Source organism: Pteropus vampyrus, unplaced genomic scaffold (assembly GCF_000151845.1).
Source record: "Pteropus vampyrus isolate Shadow unplaced genomic scaffold, Pvam_2.0 Scaffold501, whole genome shotgun sequence".
Taxonomy (NCBI): domain Eukaryota; kingdom Metazoa; phylum Chordata; class Mammalia; order Chiroptera; family Pteropodidae; genus Pteropus; species Pteropus vampyrus.
In genome coordinates, this window is record NW_011889282.1 from 22,667 (window position 1) to 36,077 (window position 13,411).

General features: G+C 60.5%; 1 protein-coding gene across 2 annotated transcripts in view; it reads left to right on the forward strand.

Annotated features, from left to right (window-relative positions):
- The first annotated feature begins 3,338 nt into the window (after window positions 1–3,338).
- The window catches only part of SHANK2 (SH3 and multiple ankyrin repeat domains 2), a 149,605-nt gene continuing 139,532 nt past the window's right edge, over window positions 3,339–13,411 (forward strand). For both annotated transcript variants that reach the window (XM_011382991.2, XM_023524849.1), the window contains exons 1-2: window positions 3,339–3,579; window positions 5,112–5,236. In XM_011382991.2, the coding sequence (XP_011381293.1) occupies window positions 3,411–3,579; window positions 5,112–5,236 (294 nt within the window). In that variant the 5' untranslated portion in view covers window positions 3,339–3,410. The remainder of the gene's footprint in view (window positions 3,580–5,111; window positions 5,237–13,411) is intronic.

Consider the following 13,411-nt stretch of genomic DNA (forward strand, 5'->3'; position numbering starts at 1 on the left):
TCCCTGCCCGCCTCCCGGCTGTGTCCGTGCACATTTAGCCCCACCCCACAAACCTCGTGGGGTGTGTGGCCCTATACTGGGTCCTGTGGTGCCTGGGGTGATGCGTGAGGTGCAGGCTCTGCCTCTCAGCACCCCACGTCTCCGGGGTGCGGCGCTGAGGGTACGTGTGGATGCTAACGAGGGCAGTTCCCTGTGTTGGGGGCCCTGCCCTCACGCGGGTGTTTGGGGGTCTTGTTCCACTCGCTCCTCAAAGCCCCTACGAGGCAGGTGTAATAATGTACAATGCGGGTGGGGAAACCGAGGCTCTCAGAAGCAAAGCCAGCGAACGGCCGAGCTGGGCTTCAAACCAGGTCTGCTGTGAGTCGGGGTGAGACGGGGTGTGATGGTGGGTGCCGGGCCGTGCGGGTCTGGGCGACGCAGCAAGGGAGCGGCGGGGCCCCCATGGCAGGGGCTGGGCACTGTGGCGTGTACGCAGCCACGGGACGCGGTCAGGGGCAGGACCGTGACAGGCATGAGCGTGAGCCAGTAATTTCTTCGACAGGCTGGGAGCAGTTGAAGATTGAGCCGGGCTCAGGAGCGGCCCTGTCCTTAGCCCAGGATGCGTCCTTCCGGGTGGCAGTGGGCGCTTGCGGACACTGACCGGCTCAGGCCAGCAGCCGCGTCCTGGGCTGGCGGGCGTCGTTCATTCACCCCTCCTGAGGCCGCAGGGCATGCTTGCTATTATTCCCATTTTGCAGACTGGGGCCACGAGGCTCCGAAGGTCAGTGTGACCTTGGGATCTGAGCGGAGGTGGGATTTGAGCCGAGCTCTGTATGATGCCAACGCTGTCCCTCACCCGCCAGGGCAGAAGGCCCCGCCCCTGTCGGTCAGCATGGCGAGAGCCAACGAGTGCCAGGCCAGCTGCACTGTCCCTAGCAAGCAGTGGGGGGCCAGCTGGCAGGACACGTGCGGGTCGTCTGTGTGGCACGCGGAGCCCGAGGCGTGTCGGGCAGCTTTCAGTCCTGCAGGCGGACTTGGCCCCCGCAGGGCCCGCATGCCAGGGCACAGGGCAGGTGCACCTAGGCGCCAGCAGAGGCGGGGACTGGGGGTGGGGGGGGCACGTGTGTCCCCAGGGAGAACAGGCTCAGGCCCCGCCCAGCAGGCTTCACGTCTCCGGGGTTTTGGGGGCTGCTCATGCCCAGAGAAGTGTGGGAGCGAAGGGCTGTGGGTCGCTGGCCGGGCCCTCAGAGAGCCTTGCGCTGGAGGCGGCATAGGGGCGAGTCATGGGGTTTGGTCCTGCCGGGCACTGAGCAAGCCGTGGGGCCAGGGCGCACCCCCGCCCTGTCGAGGTTCAGAGGGTGCTGGTCGGAGGGCAGCTCCCGTCTGCACTCTGGTTGGGAGGCCGTGGAGACAGAAAGGTGGAGAGCCGTGCCCCTCCCGGGCCCTGCCCCTGCCCCCCGCTGTGGTTCCGGTCTGGCTAACCGCCAGGCTGCCGCGGTTTCTGGTGATGGTTAAGGGGATGGTGCCCTGGGGCTCCCCCAGCCACCGCGCCATCCTGAGTGTCAGCCTGTCGGACCTTGCCAGGACCTCGGGAGGCCTGGGGCTTGTTATCACCTCACGGCTTTGTAATGAGAAGGGAAACTGAGGTTCAGAGAGCCCATCACTTACCGAACATGGGGCAGGCCAGCTGTGACCCTGCCCGCAGGCCCCCCGGGCCCTGGATGCCTGACTTCGTCTATTGGGCTGTGAGGGGCTGAGCCAAGGGGCTCCGGGCATGGCTGAGCTTCCCGAGCTGGGGCTCTTTGCTGTGCCCAGAGTTGGAGGCAGAGCAAGTGCCCAGGGACTGAACCCCGCTCCCGAGTCGTCAGACGGCCCCGCGCCAGTCCCCCTGGATTGCACGGCCTGCCAGATGTCAGGGCGTGTGTCCCCGCCGTGCTGGAGGGCAGGGCAACCCTGACGAGCTCCTCTGCACGGCCACCTGATGCAGGGGGCTCGAGAGAGAGTCGGGACACGTGGCGTGCTCCAGCGGTGTCCCCGGCCTCACCTATCCAGCGGGAAGCTCCCCACCACCTTGTCCAAGCGCCCTGCCCCTCCTCCCGCTGGGGTCCCCAATCTGGCTTGGCCCTGCTGCTCCCACTGACTGAACGCCAGGGCCGTGCGCTCCCTACAGGCGGCAGATCCAGTGCTGGGCGAAGCCGACCTTCAGTCGTGGGGCCTTGGAGCCCGTGAGCACGTTGCTTCTGCTTAGCCCTCTGCACCCCGGGCCTCTCCCTCCGAGACAGCCCTCTGGGCTCCTCAGGGCACACGCAGCCCTGCCATGGGGGCCCCTCCAGGCAGGGTCCCTTCCGCTTGCGCCCAGGCCCCCCACGCCAGCCCCTTAGGGCCCTGGAGAAAGCCTGTCCACAGTGCCTCCACCCTCCCCCCTCCACTGGCCTCCAGCTCCAGCTCCTGACTTGTTCCGGGGCAGCAGCAGAATCCTAGGGGACACAGCCCCCCAAAGTTGAGGATGGCCACAGTTCAGCCAAGCTCTAACGGCAGGCCTGCTGGGGAGCCCACCCCTGTCCTGAATCCCCGGTGCCACTGGGGGTGGACACCATGTGGCGAGGCGCCCTTCCTGTAAATGACAGCAGGCTCTGGCAGCCGATGCGAAGTTGGACCTTTGGGTTTCTTTCCTTTTAAAAAAAAAAAAAAAGCCTGTGCCAAGAGGCAGGCAATGTGGCTTTAGATCGTCTCTCGAGGGGGGAAGCCCGTCCCCACGACTCACCATCCCCGGAAGGAGGCCGCGTGGCCAGTGGCTGGGGTGTCACCGAGTGACCTGCCTCCTGCTAGAACCGCCCCCTCCCCCCCGCCCCGCGCCCGGCACGCTCCCGGCCGCCCCCTCCACCAGCCTGCGGCTCCTGTGCGCGGGGTGACGCGGCTGACTGTGGGGGCACCACGTTCCCTCGGACGGAGAGGGAGGGGTCCCCACGTCCCCCGGTGCCGGCTCATGCAGGGAGCAGACAGCGTTCGGTCTTTCTAAAACCCCTTCGAGAAGAAGAAGAAGAAGAAGAAGGAGGAAACCACGAACACACACAAAAAAACTGCTGCCTCATTTCCCCTCGGGCCGATCTCATTCGCTCCTGGAAGGCGCACCGGCCCAGCCGCCCGGCGCAGCCCGCTCCTTCCCGCGGCCGCCCGCGTGCCCTGCTTCCCCGTGCCTGGAGCCCGCCGCCCAGCCCAGCCACCGCCCGGCCTCCCCACCATGTGTGACTCCTTCCCCCAGCTGGCTCCCGCTCTGCCTCTGCCTGCCCCCCTCCGAGCCCCGTTGTGCCGTGCCCGCCCATCCCGTCAGCCTGCCCCCCCCCGCCGCCTCGCTCCTCCTGCACCCTGCCCCTGCGCTGCTCAGCTGCCTCCTCGCTGCCCGGAGCCCGCCAGCCGGGGGATTAACTGGTATGATGATGAGCGTCCCCGGAGGAGCCGCCGCGGTGATGATGACGGGTCACAATAATGGTCGCTGTCCCCGGAACTCTCTCTGCAGTGACTGCATCATCGAGGAGAAGACGGTGGTCCTGCAGAAGAATGACCATGAGGGCTTCGGGTTTGTCCTGCGGGGGGCGAAAGGTAAGAGCCGCCGCCCCCGGCCCGGCCGCACGCACATGTGTGTGCGCGTGTGTGTGTGCGCGCGTGTGTGTGTGCGCGTGTGCGCGTGTGTGTGTGTGTGTGTGTGTGTGTGTGTGTGTGTGTGTGTGCACGCCTGTGTGGAAGACGCTCCCCAGCTCCGGCAGCAGCCCTTTTCCTGGGGGCACTTGGTTGCTAGACAACCGTGTTCTTTGCATGCCGCCTTACTCAGAAAACACTGGGGCTTCCTTTAGGCATATTTTCAATTTTCTATACACAATGTCGCTCGGAGCGAGCGCTCTCTCTCCCTCCCCCGACCCTCTTTGAACCAGGGGTCTAATCTGCTCCGTGGCTCAGTTCGGCCCCACTGTGCCTGCCCTCAGAGCCCCCGCCCTCGGGCACCCACAATGGCCCAGTCCTGAGTTCCGGGGGCTGGAACCCGCCCTGTCCTGGGCGCAGGCTTCTGCTCCAAGTGCAGCAGGCAGCCGTGCGTCTGCCTCTAAGGTGACTTTGCAAAGGAAACACGGCAAGATGGTCCCTCCTGCCGTGGCCCGAGCCAGCAGCACCCACGTCATGTGGCCTCTGGTGGGGGGTCGGGGTGCATCCCACACACTGCACCCACCACCAGCCCAGAACTTGGGGGCCTTCCCCTCCAAAAGAAAACAAAATGGCATCGCCTCCCCCACGAGAAGGGACATCTGTCCACCGGGTGTGTGGGTAAGCCATGTGGAAGTTACAGCTCGTTGCCTCTGTGCTACGCAGGGGGCCGGGCGCCCGTGCGGGGGGTGGCAGCCCACCTGCCCGAGGCTCGGGCTGCCCCGCAGCAGCCTGTCCGGAGAGAGAGAGAAAAGACGGCCGTGCCCCCGGGCGTGTGTCCCTGACTGAGTGTGATGCCGTCCCCTCCCCCGCCAAGGCCATCTCCACCCCCGACCCCACTCCCACCGCGGCCTCTCACGGCACCCAGGAAAGTCCACCCCTTGCCCTAGAGTTTCACTCGGCAGCTGTGTGGGGCCCGGAAGCCCGGCTCGCCGTGCTGAGGAGCCAGGGGGAGGGGGCCCAGCCCTCCCGGGGACGCTGGCTGCAGAGTGGCCACCGAGAGCCGGGCTCCCCGCACACACAATTCGCAAGCGGATCCCAAATCTGCAGCCACCCACGGGGTCAGCGCTGCGTTCTGTCCGTGCTCCAGACCGAATCCCCGTGGTCGTGGGCCTGCGTAGATGCAGACTTGGCAAGTGGCTCAGCGTGGTGTTTCTCTAGCTCCGTGTGGTTCTGGGGGAACTTTTTCCATTTTTAGAACCGAAAGTGTTTAGTCACTGATGCTTTTAAAGAAAATGACAGGCGTGTACATACAGACACGCACAGCAGGCCACGGTGCCCCGTGTGGCAGCGCGGAGGCCGCCGGACGCAGTGGGCTTCGTCGCTCGGGGTGGCGCTGACCTGGGGTGCGGGTGTCAGGCCCGCCCGCTGCCAGCGGGAGCCCCGCAGGTCCCCTCCCGGGGTCCCCGGGCTCCTAACGAGGCGTCCTTGCCTTCCAGCGGACACGCCCATCGAGGAGTTCACGCCGACGCCCGCGTTCCCAGCCCTGCAGTACCTGGAGTCCGTGGATGAAGGCGGGGTGGCCTGGCAAGCCGGACTGAGGACGGGCGACTTCCTGATCGAGGTAGGGACCCAGGGGTCTGCACCTTTCTGCTGCGGGAGAGCGCCGACTCTCCGACAGTTGGGGTCCGCGGTCTGGGCCGCATGGCCAGCGGGCCGGGCCGGGGCTGCCCGCGGAGCTTGCGCAGACGCGTGCTTGGTTCTTTCTCTCCACCTGCTGTGGACGCCGTTCCCTGCAGACGTGTGTGTTGGGCTGTCTCGGAGGCCGTGGCTGTAGCTCTCTGAGGAGTGGAGAGGTACGTGGACCTCGGCCGTGGGTCTCGAGGTGGAAGAAGAAAAGGGTGGTCGCCACGCGGCTGCGGCCGGTCTCACTGTGCCACGTGGGACGCAGGGCACGGGGCCGTGGCTCTGGCTCGCACGAGGTCTGGAACGCAGGGGCTAGGAGCCCGCCGATCTAACTGGCCTGTCGATGGGCGCACCCTTCAAAGGCCGAGGTGCCTGGGCAAGAGGGGCGGCTGCAGTGGATGGCACCGGAGGGACCTTTGAAAATTCAGGGGCTTCGGAAATCAGCCTTCGCTGGTAGGTGAAGGAGGGCGACTTGCCATCACTCTAAGAAGGCCGCGGACGCGTGTGCCGCGTGGCTCAAGCCTCACCTGGGGCTGCTGGGCATGAGGCGTCCCTGGCGCCCGGCCCTGTGCGGGCTTACGCGTCACTTTCGGCCTTGTCGAGCAAAGCGACATGCCGCTCTCTGGAAATGTTCAGAATGTGTCGTACCTGGGAAAAATGACGTGTAAGAGGCTGGGTGAGCTCAAACAGCCCTCGCCGGCGTTCACGTGTCCTGGCAGAGCGTTCCTCGCTGCCGCCCCTGGACCCTGTCTCTCCTGTGCCGGAGGCCCACGTGCAGGTGGCGGGGATGGACGCACGGCATCCCGCCGACCCGGCGCCGGTCCCCCCACCGCTGGGCTGGCCAGACGCTTGTCCGTTCTGTAGAGGAGGAGACTTGGGCCATGGCGAGATGGCCGCTTGAAGCCATTTCCCTCCGTGGTGCTTACGCTCCCAAGGGTGCTTTCTGAGCTGTGGTCTTCCTCGTGGCTCGAAACGGTGAGCGTGATGGGCGTCCAGGAGGAGAGAGCCAGGTCCAGGGGACAGGGCACTTTGCCCACCCCAGGTATGTCGTGGGGGTCCCGCTTTATTTGACGACTGGCCAATCAGAGCCTTGGCTGGTAAAGAACGAGCTCGTTTGCACTCTTGGGCACCTAAGCTAGGGAACGTGGCCCCAGAATGACGGGGACTGGAGCCCACCATAGCTTCATGGGTTAACGTGGTTTGTAACCTCATGAAAATGCAGAGAGAGAGAGAGACATGGGGTTGAATCATCTTCTGTAGGATGCAGTTGTGATGTAAGTCCCCTTCCCGTGTGCGTGTGTGTGTGTGCGCGTGTGTGCGTGCGCATGTGTGCGTATGTGTGTGCGTATGTGTGTGCGTGTGTGCGTGCGCGTGTGTGCGTATGTGTGTGCATATGGGTGTGCGTGTGTGTGTGCGCGTATGTGTGTGTGCGTGTGTGCGTGCGCGTGTGTGCGTATGTGTGTGCGTGTGTGCGTGCGCGTGTGTGCGTATGTGTGTGCATATGGGTGTGCGTGTGTGTGTGCGCGTATGTGTGTGTGCGTGTGTGCGTGCATGTGTGTGTGCGTGTGTGCGCGCGCGTATGTGTGCGTGCATGTGTGTGCGTGTGTGTGCGTGCACGTGTGCGTGTGTGTGCATGTGTGTGTGCGTGTGTGCGTGTCTGTGTGAGGGAAAGAGAGCGAGCAACTGCAACAGGCTGAGGGAGCCGTGTTGGTCTGGGAATGACGAGCGAGGGCTGCAGGTGTCAGCACGCCCCCCGCGGTGGGGCTCCTCGATAAACGAGTCAATAAGAGAAACGCGGGGCCGCCAGGAGTGTGCGGGGCCGTCCCTTGCCGGGGAAGCAGAACTGCTCAGGGCTGGCCGGCGTGTCCCCAGCGTGCCTGGGCCAGGCGGGGATGGCACGCCACCCAGTCGGATTGAAGACTGGGAGCACTGAGGTCCTGCACTTCTGTCTTCTAAGCATCTCCTATGACATTGATATGCAAATATATTTGCCATTTGGGGATAGGTTTTATATTCTGGGTAACCTCTGAAATCCAGGACTCCAGGAATGCTTGGCCCCGAGATGCGTTGAGGCTCTGTTGGTGTTATGATGTCACACGGGACCTCGGGGAGGGCCGCAGGCCCTCCAAGGCTGCCTCCCGCGGGCCCCCCGCCAGTGTGGGGCAGAAGCTGGACCCTTGGAGCTCGGCTCCTCCTGGTTCACTTCCAAGGCTGCCTTGTGGGGCTCAGAAATTCTTCGGGTGCCTGGATTACGAAGACCGAGCTTCTCCATCGAGTTGTGTCCTCGCTCCAGATTTCACATTGAGGTGTTAAATGCCATTTATAGCTTATAGTTCGCATGCTTTTTCCAATGGACAATTTTTTAACGTTTTTTAGGGAACAGCGTCAACCTCGTAGGGATCGTTTTAAACAAACTCGTGTGTCTCGGGCGAGTCTTCGTGTTGAGTAGGAGCCATCCCTGGAGTTGATGGGCCTCTGAGCTTTGGACGGAGTGCGGGGTCCTGTGCAGGAGGGCGCCCCAAGTGTGGGCAAACGGTCCTCGTCCCCACCGTCTGCCCCCGTCCAGCCTCCTTTTCTCTCTGCTACTGGAAGGGAGCTCAAAGCGTGTCAGAGCTTTATTTTCTCTCTAAAAATGCTTTCTGCAGCTTAAACTTTGGGGTCAGGGGGCCCCTTTTTACGAGAATGTTTGCCCTTCGAAATCTTTAGCATCTACAGAGCCTCGTTCCTCTTTCCGGGACTTTGTCAGAACGTCCCGGCCTTGTCTCCTGGCTGGCGTCGGTTCCCATCATGCCCGGTTCCTGTCATACGTGCTTTTCCTGGCTGCCGACCTTCTGGAGCTTATCTCTCCTGCCCTGGCGTCTGGGAGAAGTTAGTTCCTTCTCAGTCGATATTTTTCCTTTGCTGACCACTCCCCCGCCCTGCCCACAAACAAGCAGTAGCTTTGAAGTTTCACGTAAGAGGCCGTCTTTGAATTGGGACTTGTGACAAAGGCGGTCTTAGTGCACCTCTTGGGTTGTCATGAGAAACTCATCTCAGAGGTGGAGGAGAAGTAGGTGCCCCATGGAGGGGCCACTTGAGCATGGTGGCTCTGCAGATGACGAGGGTTCACCGTTTTCAGATCAGCCAGAACCACCCCCCCGAGGGCTGACGACACCGGAGCTCACCCAGAGAGCTCTAGGACTGGGCAGGGTGGTGGCGACTCAGTGGCCCTGTGAGCACGTTCAGGAGAGAGCCAGACTTGCAGAGAGACAGGTGTGGGGGACAGTGACAGCCAGGGACAGAAAGAAGCAGGCAGGGAAACGGGGCAAGTTTTTCTCTCCACGCAGACCAGGTGTGAGGACGGGACTCCGCCGGCAAGGAAGGGTGCAGGCCACGCCCCTCTCGAGTCCAGCAGGAAACCCGCTTCAGGGTGGCGCTGATGGTTAGGGGTCCGCTGGCGAGACGGCTGCTGTTTCTTGAGACCGTCCTGGTTAAGTCTGCTCACCCCACAAGAGGGGCAGGAAAGGTCACTTACGATGTGTGAAAAGGAGGACACAGATGGCTCATGGATGACAGTTTGGCATCGAGCAGTTAGGAAGACGTGGAGGTTGGGATGTCATTTTGACGTCCTTCGGGACATCGGCCTCTTCCAGTGAAACGTGGCTGGGCATCAGCCACCCACAGACCTCTGGCAAACAGACCTGGTGGCTGGCCCGCCCCTCTGGGACCGGAACCCCGAGGCGGCAGCTTGGGTATCAGCCTCACGACACCGGCGGGGCTCCGGCGTGCAGGCCAGACGCCGCCTGGTGGCCCGATCCTGCTGGCTTTCGAGCCCCGTGGTTGGCATTCTAGCTAACGCACGGTAGCGGATGCCGTGCGAATCTCCTGGGCTGACTCTCCGCCACGGGCCGCCCCTCCGCAAACCTCAGGCCCGTTTCTTGCGTTACTTTCGTAAACTAAAGCACCCCTTATCTCAAGAATCACTCCTTGTACAACTAAACGGTAAACACCGGAAGGGCAGACGGCAACGGGAGACGGACACGACCTGTCCTTATTTACGGTAGTCAAGGTGTGTCTGCCAGGCACAGCACTGCGCCACCCGACCCTCGAGAAGTCTGCAAAACGGCATCCGTCGGCACCCCCGTTGTACGGATGAGGAGACGGAGGCCCGGGCAGGTCGACGCCCGTGGTTGAGCTGCAGGTGGGCGGAGAAGCTGGGGCTCCGACCCGGGCCGTCTCACTCGGCGAAGCCCTGGCTCAGAGGTTCGTGAGAGACACTCTGACGGGTCTGCTGTGTAAATGGGCAAAGGGTAAGAATGAAAACAAACAACGAGGCGCCGACATTGATTTTCAAATTAGAAAAACGCCTTTGTTAAAATTATTCCTGCAGCCGTCACTAGCGACAGCACTCGTGAGCTGCTGGGTGGAGGAATCGATTGGCGTAAACTTCTTAGACGTCGAGGTGACGCTACGTGGCAGGAGCCGTAAAGCAGAACCAGGAATGTTACAGCTTGGGCCCCACCCCAAGGGAGTGAGCTGAAAACCACGCAGAGATCGCAGGGTGGCCCAAATGTCGGAGGGGCAGTGGGGGAGCGGTTAAGGGACAACCGCGCATCCGTCGTGGATTCGTAAGAACGCGTTAAAAGTTACGCTTGCAAGTTGTTAACGCGAAGGGAAAATGGTTACCTTATTGTAGGTGAAAAGGGCAGAATCACATGATCTACGCATTATCGAAATTATGCCACCTCCCCACAAAATAGGCAGGAAAAAAACAAAAGAAGGAAAATATTAACCCCTAGGTGATGGGATCGTGTGGGATTATTTTCTCTTTCTTCAGACTTTTCTCTGTTTCTCGAGTTTTCTCGAATGACAGCACTGACTGCATTTTTTTGGCAGGTATTAATTTCATAAGTAGAAAACGATTCCTGAGAAGACAGGTGTCTCTCTCAGGTGAGCGATGTCTCTGTCTCCACGGCCAGGGTGACGTGACGCGCTTTGCTTCCAGAATGCTCCCTGGGCGTCGATTACCGTCCTGGGGCCATCGCTCACCAACCTGATGTGGTGCTGGAGGCTCCCGTGGTTCTGTGATTGTTTTTTTTTTCCACCCTGAAGTGGCCAATCTCGTTTTCGTGTTAATTTCCCTAAATAGATTTTTCCTTCGTAATTAACACGGGCAGCGGTATCCTTCATCCTTGAAAACTGATGCTTGAGTTCGCTAATTACTTCTTCCTCGTATTAAATACTTGCCCCAGAGATGGCCCGGAACTGTTTTGTAATCTCGGTTTGCACTGAAGTGAGGATGGTAAGTGGGACGCCCTGGTGTTGTCCCCAGAGGCCATTTGAGTAACTGATAAAATGTTTCCTAGGCTGCTACTCGAGAACGGGACTGGGAAAACGGACGCAGGCTCCAGCGCGCGTTCACCTAAACCATGACTTTCAAACTCCCCCAGCTTCGAAATTAGATATCACCCGGAGGATATTTAATCCAGGTTGTCCCTGATTGTCCTTATGCATCTCATTAATCGGCACGTGCCTCCTGGGTCTCGGTGTCCCCGTCAGCAAAATGGGTGGCCGTGAAAATTAAGCCACCCGAGATGAACCAAGCACGTACCACCCGAGCTCTGGGCACACGGGCTGCTGCTAGCGCCGGTCTTCATTTAAGGGACGGCGGAGGGAGGGCCAGCGGGCTGGGCACAGAGCGGGCGCTCCGCCAGCGTGTGCGGTCGACCATCCTCTCGTTTCGCATCATCGTGAATGATGCCTGACTCAGAAGAGGAAACCGATGGCCTTCAGTTGAACAAATACTAATAATGTCATAATAAGTTATAATAACGTCAGATGATTGTAACCACTGTCATTTCAAGCATGGAGCAGCTACAGAGCACACCCGCCATGTGCCAAGCACATACAGCCCGGCACTCCCATCCAGGAGTGGAAGGGTTTCCTGATGCCTCTCTCAGGGAAGGGATGTCGGCTCCTACAGGCACCTGCCTGCCCCACCCCCAAGCCCAAATGTCCCTGGCAGGCTGCCTCTGGACCTGGCTTGAACCTCTGCTCCCAGGGCACTCACCGCCTTGCTCAATTCTGTTTTGGCATGAGTCTAGCTTTTAGGTAATCTTGGAAATTCTACTCGTGATTCTCATTTCGTCCTCTGGCAACAGATCCCAGGGCTGAGGCCAGAGCCCTCCTGTGGTTTCTGCTGTGCCGGCTCCTTTCGGTCCAGTTGACTGGCGGCCACACCACAGTCTCACGTTTCTTTATCTTGCCTCTCAGAATATCGTCAAAGGGTTCCTCACGTGTCCCGCTGGCTCACAGGGCCGGTCTAGGGACTCTACCAACCCCCTCCCCCGCAAAAATGTTAATAGCTTATTTATATCATGTTTAATATGGATTTAACTAACTAAGCTAAAGACCAGATTCCAGCTCTGTTAGCTGGAAGCTAAGATGACCAGACAGTTCTCAGCCTTGAGTGACACTGATACTTCGGTCATCAAGTTTCGCTGGTTTCACACCAAAGACAAGCAGGCCGAGGGCTCTCCTGGGCCCTCCGAGGGTGAGCTGCTTTCCTTCCTGAAGCTCTATGGCTTCTCACTTTGCTGGTTTTGGAAAAGGCCTGGACCCCCCGGTCAGCTTCCCACTGCAGCTCCTCTACCGGGCTGCCTGCACCTGGGTCAGCACAGGAGGACCATCTTGACCTGCCTCTCTGTCCCCCTGCCCAGACTTTGCCGGGGTGAAAGCTTCCAGCCAAATTCTCAGTGATAGTCGAAAAACATTTCTTTAGTAGCAAATAAAAGTCAGCACAGAGGGGCTCAGCTGCTTTTGTCATTTGCCTTCAGATGATGCCAGCGTTTGAGGCAAATGGCTGGCATCACAGTCCCAGGCCTCCGAGGCTCATAGCCCTGGGGTCTTTGTTCTCCAAGGCTCTAAAGAGGCTACTCTTCTGGGGGAGCCCCCAGAAAGCCGGAAGGCTGGCACCCTTTCCTGCACATAGCCACAGCCTCTCCACACCCCTCCCCCCGCCCGGAGCCTACGGAATGGTTCGCTTTGTCCTCCACATTGACTGGGAACAGGTGTTCCTGCTGAGAAGGTGGACGCGGGCGGCCTAGCTCTTCCAGATCTGAAGTCTTGGCTCGTTCATTTTGGGGTTCTAATTTGAAGCATCAGTGATTTCAATTTTAGGCTAAAAAAAGATTCAGAATCACTTCAGGGGACCATGTCTGCTGCGCTCGAGCCTCAGTGGGACTGGCAGATGGCAGTGCACTGGGTCGGACAGAGATGGCCAGGAACCTCCATCCAAGGGCACAGGCTGTGCAGTGTGATCTGGGTTTGAATCCAGGCTCTGCCACTTCTTAGCTGTGTGAACTTGAGAAAAACCTTTCGTCTCTTGGTCTCAGTTTCTTAAATTGTAAATAAAAATGTATGTGAAGCTACATGTAGCACGGTCCCTGGCAGGATGAGCTCTCAACAATGGGTAGCAATTGTACAAGTCACTTGTGCAACTTCATACGTTCATTTCTAACGGGGCTGGGGTGAGCTGTGGGGAGAAAGGACATGAATCAGACTCATTTCCGTGGGGAACACACAGCCCGGGAGGGGAGCAGAGAGTGGAGCATGGCGAGGGCCCCAGATAAACTAGAAAAAGGGGCTCCGTGAAAGAGATGGTGTTGGCACACGCTCTGATGAGTCAGTGGGGTTTCTATAGGCCGAACTGGGGAGGGAAGCCTCATGGGAAGCTCGTGGGGTCGGGAATGTTCCAGGTGGGTTTGGGGAGTGGTCGGGGTGACCAGAGCTCGGGGTGACCGGGGCTCGCGGTGCCCAGGGCTGGTCCACAGAGGACCTGGAATGTCAGCTGTGTGTGCGGCTGGCAGGTCAGTGGCTGGGACCAGCAGGGTGGGTGCAGCTGGACCTCTCCAGGGTGCTGAATCTCCGCAGCACCGGGTCTGTCCGTGGTGCTGAAGCCCCTGTGGTGCTGGGACTCTCCGTGGTGCTGAATCTCTCCAGGGCTGGCCTTGGGAGCTGGGAGATGGAGCCTGGTGTGAGACCTCGGCGCTCCTCCCCGCTTCCCTGTCCCTCGCATCCCTGTGTCCTGGGCCTTTGGCCTTCCTGGACACAGCAGCTTACTGTCCAGTGAGTG